This window comes from Zea mays, chromosome 5, assembly GCF_902167145.1.
Source record: "Zea mays cultivar B73 chromosome 5, Zm-B73-REFERENCE-NAM-5.0, whole genome shotgun sequence".
NCBI lineage: Eukaryota > Viridiplantae > Streptophyta > Magnoliopsida > Poales > Poaceae > Zea > Zea mays.
The window spans coordinates 209,609,121-209,616,590 of record NC_050100.1 but is presented as its reverse complement, the minus strand read 5'-3'; the positions used below and the strand labels follow the sequence as shown (position 1 = coordinate 209,616,590).

Here is a 7,470-nt window from a genome sequence, read left to right as displayed (position 1 = left end):
GAAGCGGCAGGAAGAGCCATTTTTGCAGTACCCGCGCGCGTAGTACATGTAGGGCCTCCACGACGCGGTCGCCTCGGCGTTGCTGAGCGAGAAGCTCCGGCGGTGGGCGCCGGCGGCACCCGCGGGGGACCAGCAGCCGTACTCGTCGGCGTAGAACGTGTCGGCACCGTCGTCGTACCCAAGCTGGTCAGCGGCGACGAAGGGCGAGTTACAAATGTGCAGGAGCTGAATGGAGAATTTAAGCCAAAATCCCAATGAGATGATAGGAGTATCATATTATTTCACTTTGATAGATAAGTTTCTGGAATTGTAAAAACTTGAAATAAAGCAGCTGGACCCAGTCGATTATAATGAAAATCCAGAGTCAAGCCACCATATGTGTGACTTGATGAAGCAAATATATGTTGAAGTCTTTCAATCATTTGGTTTCCTGAGATTTGTGTGTAGGAATAACAAATCAGTCCAATAAGCCATAGTATAAGGGCAAAGTTATTATATACCATCCTACAAATTAAAACCACCGAGCAGTACAATCATCAATGAATTACTAACTACTCTATGATTCAAAATAATGTCCTTGAACGGCTACAAAAGTCACGGCTTTAACTGCATGGAATAGCACAAAGCATTACATAAAAGAGGACTGCTGGAACATATTATGTGCTGCACTACAAGGACCTAAATGAACAACTATTTAGCTCTAACTGATTTATACAGAACTGTCGAGTAATTCATTGTTAGCTCTAAATGATTTAGCACATGGTGGCCGAAGCAAACACCCAGGATGCGCTTGACGCACGAACATCTTAATCTTCCTTCTATCTTGAGTAATCCTTACATTTCTATGTTTCCAGATTGCCACGAATTGAACCATTCAGCTATATCAACGATTAGATGAAGAAACAATTGCAAGCAGCCCAAAGGCTCTTCCGCAAACAAATCAGGCAAACGGTTAATAGTAAGACAACTATAAACATACTCCACTCGATAACATAAAAACATACTCGTAGCAGGCAACCTTGAGCACAGTTAGGATAGAATAAAGGTCTAGAACACGCTTCTCCACATCAAGTAGAAGCACACGACCAAATTTAGAAGAAAAAAAACAAGAGAGTCGTACCACGGCTCCCTGTGGATTCACCAGTCGAGGATGAAGACAGCGCCAACGAACAACACGTGTATTAGGAGCACCATGAATTTGAGTCCCAGCGCCGACCCCCTCGCTGCGCAAAAGTCTGTAGAGGCCCAGCTCAAAACCCCCCATGGACACAACGAAGCACCGAATCGAACAGAGCCTAATAATCGCTGAATTTTCAACCCACAAACAATATCAGGCGTAGGTAGCGTACCTCGATCAGAGAGGCGGGAGCTGGGCTCAGCAGGGCTACTACCGCTGCTCGCACCGCCACTCGCATGGGTGCCAGGCTGGCGGAGCACAATCCAGACGCGCACGGCCACCTGCAGATTATAACAACTGCGCTCAAATTTGGGATTTTCGGGAGCATACTTTAATTTCCACACAAAGGATATTATAACAGAAATTGTACTGCCAACTATGATTCTGAAAAGGGTAAACATCTGGAATGTTCTGAATAAACAGATATTATAGTGGATCACAAAATCACAAAGATGAGCACAAGTATAATTAATTCAACATACAATTCAACTCGGCTACTGAACTCGAGTATAATTCAACAGATTTGAACATATAATTAATTGCAGGCACCAAATTTTGTATACCACCTAGTAAAAGTTACAGTAAAAAATAAGGGGCAATAACATACCGATTCCTTCTTGTTGTTTTGCTTTTCCTCCAAGTCTTTGAGCGCCCGATCCATCCGCTTCCTGCAAAATAGGCAGTTCCACAAGGTGAGCACAAGAACACGAATTTTACACCATGAGCTGATGAATGAAACCGCAAAGTAGGCCAGCTGAAAGCGACTGACAGCTTTGCGGAGATGTACTCGATGCGCTTCTTGACGTTGGCCTTGGCCTCAACGAGGTCCTGCTTGACCAGCACCGGTCCGATGAGTTTGTACACATTGGCCCCATCGCTCAGCAGTTCCAGCTCCTGCAGGCAGCCGCATCCACAAATCGATTTATAGCAGCTCGTATTCTAGACTTTGTGTTCTGAGTGTGACCTTAGAAACTTAGGTATTCAATATTAACTACAGAAGTTGCCACACATTTTTAAACAGATATTCTTCAATGTTGGCTTGTTGAAAAGGCATGCAATATTTTTGGCGTGCAATTAAAGAGCTGTCACATACTCATACTTTTGCAAAATATTTTTTCTTCCTTTTCACTGTTTCCTTTTAGTTAATGTTGATGTTTCCATTCATTCAATTACTACATGATTGCAATAAATACTGAAAGCACTTTGTCATCTTTCCATCTGACAGCAATGCTACAATTATTGAAATGATGATAAAAGCAAGTAGTGTATATCTGAAAGCTTCAGCCAAGTTTCTGAATTAACGCAAGATTTTAAAAACAATCCACCTGTTAGGCTTTGTAAAGATTGTTCAAGCTCCCAGCAACCCATCACTGCTTCCATTGCATGAACACGTACATGCTACTGCAACTGCTCCTTGAATGAGCAAAGGAGCAATACATAGTGCGTCTGTAATAAAAAAGGAACATATTAGAATCTGGGAACAAGAAGGCCTGGCAAAAACCCCAAATAGTAGAGATGAGAAATTGTGGTGCAGCTGTGTTCAGAACTTCGGACTGATAATCACGATTAAGATCAAGAAGTTCCTCTGTGCATACAAATTAGCCATAAAGATTAGTAGCAGCAAGAAGAAGATGGAAAGTTGCAACTCGACAAAAAAGAAGAAGGCAAGAAAGAAAAAAGAATAACACATGGTAGATAAGTACCTTCCAGATCTACAACCGAGGAATAGACCGAACCCCAGACAAAGCACTAATGGCATCCCACCTTGCACTATAACTGCCACATTTCACTCTTCAGTCTGCCCCTGAACCAGATCCACGCTCAACAGATCCACGCTCAACGTGAGCGGTCACTGCATCCACAAAGCAAAACAACAACACCGATCAATCAAACGACCTCCCAAAGGAAAACCCCAAATCGAAGCTCGTGGTACTGCGAGGAGAGCGAGTCGAGCAGGTAGAGGAGCGGCACAGCGACGCTCCTGATGTACCATAAAGGTAAATAATAAAATTAACAATTTGGTTGGTCGTTGACATGATTTTCAGTTGGATCATAGGGTCTGCTTTGTATTCACAGTGACAACATCCTAATCTAAATAAGGAAGTATCCACCATAAGAACTTCTATTTCACATTGTGTAATTGGAAATGCATGGGCTTAGAGAAACATAGCATTCTCCAGGATGATTGATTGTACATGTATGGTAACAAAGCTTATGAATGACTGGATGAACACAATTTTCTAAACATGAGGCAAACATGTTTGTGAATGATTGCAAGAGTGAAGAGAGCTGCAGTGACGAGCTTATTCCTCGACAGAACACCGGCAATTGCTCCAAGAGTAAGTCCAAGGCTAATGCAATTACACTGCAATACAACACCTAGTTGTCAGCCTACAAACAAAATGCAACACAAAGCACTCTGCTGGTCCACGCACTTGCCCCACCTAAATCACACACATTATTAGTGCAGTAAAACTCACCTGAAAATGGCCATGATCGATCAATACCAAGCAAGGACTGCTCAGGACCATGGCTAGCAGCCACATCCACCCCTCCCGTCTCTCCTCTCCACTAATACCGACTCCAAGTTTGATGTACGCCCACACAAACCACAAAGCAGCTGGGAAGAACACCAACAAATCTGATGACAGCACCGTCCACCGCATCAGCAACTTCTTAGCGGACCACCCTTGTCACTACATGTGCATGAACCGCCAAGGAATTCTGGCAGCTCACTGAGAAAAAACAAGCAATATTAAATGTTGGTATGCTGAAGCTAGGAAACAGCTAAAGGGAACAAGTTCAGGTGAACACAACTATGAGTACCTCGAATCTATTACTTCAAGAAGCATGCTCTGGTAGTTCAAACCAAGCACCTACACGGAAGAAACAAAAACTAATGATTGTGCTACCAAACAAGTGTCCACTAAAGGATGGTATACAATTTATGGGCCTTACATGAATCTTGGATGAAGTTTTTGGGTCAAGGAAGCCCTTCACGCTGTTCCAGATCCACTTAAATCCACTGCCAGCATTCACAACAAACATTTGGTGGAGTGTCTGCATTCATCACATATTACTTAACTGGGTCAACAGGGAAAATGCCAAGATAACATATTACCCATTGAAAAGAATAATTACCTCGGGATAATAGTCGCTACAATCTTCTGCATCCGGTGCACAAGTTCTCTTGTAGTCTTGGAGAAATTCTTAAACCCCTGAAGAAATCAATAACAATCAAACCGAATAAACTACAAACAGATATGTATTCTGTAAGCACAGCACAAACTGAACCGTTCACATATCGCACCCTAGACGTCCAAGATGGTAGTGGTGGAGTCAATGTGCCTCTTGGCAGCCAATGTGCAGGCAGGGAACCTCTCCCTGAAGGCTCTCTCAAACTCCTGGACATGGTACTTGATGTAGCGATCCACAGAGGTGATCTGCATGAGTTTGTTGGGATCCACCATCCCTAGCTTCTCAATGTACACGGGCCGGCTTTCGCGGTCCACACCATGGTAGCCCTGAGGGTAGTAGCGCAGCACATCATCCAACTCCTCGAAAACAAAATCCTGAACGCATGGAGCAACAGAAGATTATTAGTATTGCTTGCGGTCCAGAATTGGCTCGCAGTGACCACCAACATTTACAATGCCTAGCTTGTGAGCACCCGCTTGGGTTGTAACTCATGTCACTATCATTACATCAACCATTGCTACTACTAACAACCTGAACAATTGAGAAGCAATTCCCTTTCCTAATCAGCGACATTACAACAATTCATGAGTCCCAGCAATAGCTCACCCACCACCACTGGCTCCACAGTGACCGGTCATGCCTGCTTGGCCACAGGCAGATCTTAGGCTAACCACACTGCAAGTCTACAACCAGTGTAAGAACTAACTACTAAGAACCCCATATCCAAAGCACCCCTCAACCGCAACAAATGCGCAAGCAGGAACAGGAAGGGGAAAAAGTGCAGGTAAATAACTTAAATTTACGGAAATGTAGTAGCCTTATCAGCCTTACAACACGCCGTAAGTATGCGATGGTTGTTATACAGTGAGCACAAAGGGCACCTACAAACTATGGAAACACCATTAATAATACAGTGAACATGTCTCCATCACATCTTCTGGCTTTCAGGGTGATATTAAGGCTCTGCACAAGAACCTAGCTGTCAGAGAATTGGTAAAAATTACAACTAAAACTCAACTTGTAAATTGTTTTATATGTTCATTCTATCACCCTTTTTGTTGATACCAAGCGGTTATATCAAGCGCCATAAACTGCACCAGTACTGATTCAATAATATCTTTCATTTGTCTGTATATAGCTATACCAACACCAGCATAACAAAAGGATGAGTTGCCCTGCCATGGCACAGCTCCTCTCTAATACCCTGTACTACAAGTGCTTCTTCCCATATTACGCCTTCAATGTGCTCGGTGGGCTTGACAGCGAGGGTAAAGTTTGTTGCTTTACTTTCTCACATTTATTATTTGAACACTCAAATAAGCATGTTGTGCACCTGCACAGGGAAAGGGTGTGTTTTCGCCTATGATGCAGTAGGTTCCTATGAGAGAACTATTTATAGTGCTCAGGGAACGAGATCTACTTTGATTATGCCAGTCCTGAACAATCAACTAAAATCACCAAGTCATATATTGCTCCCTGCAAGGGTAAGCCCTGCACATTTATATCTTCTGTGTGTTTCTCGCGGTGGTTCTGTTCAATGAGCACCTATTTAATCAAATTTGCATTCACAAATACAAGTGAATGGTGACTACAAATAACGCTAACAGCAGATAGCCTAAGAAATATTTTCAATGTGCACAAGATGCTGTCACACCATTGTCGGAGTCAGAGGCCATCGATCTAATTAAGGTTGTGTTTGCATCTGCAACTGAGAGAGACATCTACACTGTAAGCTGCATTTGCTCATTGCCAAAATATCGTGCCTGTTTCTCTTTTATATATAACTACTCTGTTGATCCACAAACATGCAAAATCTTTTTTTCAATATTGTAGTCAAAGTACATGCTATTTGTTCTTCCTGGGGCAGTGAGAGGATACGAGAACAATTGATCATGCAAATCCAAGAAAGTCATAAAACATGGACTGGACTGGATAAAATGGTACCTTTGCAACATAGTGAAGGAGTGGGAAATCCAATAGAAAGCTTTTCTTTGATTTTTTCCTCTGATCTCGCAAAAAAATAATAGTACTCGAACAGAGGAAATGACAAGCAGATCATTATTTCCTGAAGATGTATAGCAGGAGTGCAACTTTGTAAGTCTTCTTGATCATAATCCTTCATAAAAGTTCACGACTACAAAAAGGTGAAGTTCTTACCTGATGACCCGAGAACCTCAAATATGTGATCATCAACATTTTCATCGATCAAAGTTTGAAGTAGGGTGCAAGTATTTACATCAGATGATAGGAAATGAAAGATCAAATCTAATGTCCCTGTCTGAACTTCTAGGTTAGTAGATACAACCTATGAAAATAAGAGGTTGAACCAGAACAATTAATACTGACCAGGGGCAAATGCTAAGGAGGTTATCAAAGCTCAATACAGTAATTCCTCATTCCTTTTACAAAAAATATCTAAAGGCATCTAAAATCTGTTAACTGTGTTGAGGTCCTACCTCCATTACTGTAGTTGTAGCGAAAAGAACCCCTAGGAGCCAAAAACAGTTGGGTGTCTAGAAGCCCTCAGCTCCTATGCAATGTGCTACCTGTTTTTTTAATTTACTGCCTAGTGAAAAAATTAGAGAGAGAGAGAGAGAGTGAAATAGTGATATAAGCAATTTTACACAACAATAGAATGAAGTAGCTGAAAAAGTAAGGCAATCCTATTTACATGCCCTACCAGAAGAGAAAGAAGGCATCACAGAAACGAAATTAAGCTAGCAAAATATTAATTCAAAATTAAAGTTTGTATCCCATGCAATATATATAGAAAGGCAATAATATCCCAATTCATCTGTGTTGAATCCAAAATATGTGGCACAATAGCAGGATGGCATAGCTGATTTCTGAGTAAGACATGTGTCAACTGCAAACCACTTTTTCTCGTCGACATGGATCAAATTCTTGCACCTCCTTCTCGACGGTGAGCTCCTTGTGTGGCACGTTGGCGAAACAGGCGACGTCGTGGCTGGCAGGCCACGGGAATGGGGTCTGGTAGCCAACCAGCGCGGGCACCAGGCACTGCAGCCGCTCCCGCTCCCGCTCCGACGCCGGGCAGTGCCGCTCACGGTACACCAGGTGGTCCTGTGGGAACC

At 42.7% G+C, this 7,470-nt stretch overlaps 1 protein-coding gene across 1 annotated transcript; it reads left to right on the top strand.

Annotated features, from left to right (window-relative positions):
* Positions 1-5,182: 5,182 nt before the first annotated feature.
* On the top strand, positions 5,183-6,265 carry LOC103628822 (proteasome subunit beta type-1). The gene is made up of 6 exons (XM_020538247.1): positions 5,183-5,187; positions 5,290-5,368; positions 5,514-5,643; positions 5,717-5,859; positions 5,996-6,103; positions 6,209-6,265. Exons 1-6 carry the CDS (start codon positions 5,183-5,185, stop codon positions 6,263-6,265), a joined length of 522 nt encoding a protein of 173 aa, XP_020393836.1.
* Positions 6,266-7,470: the final 1,205 nt, after the last annotated feature.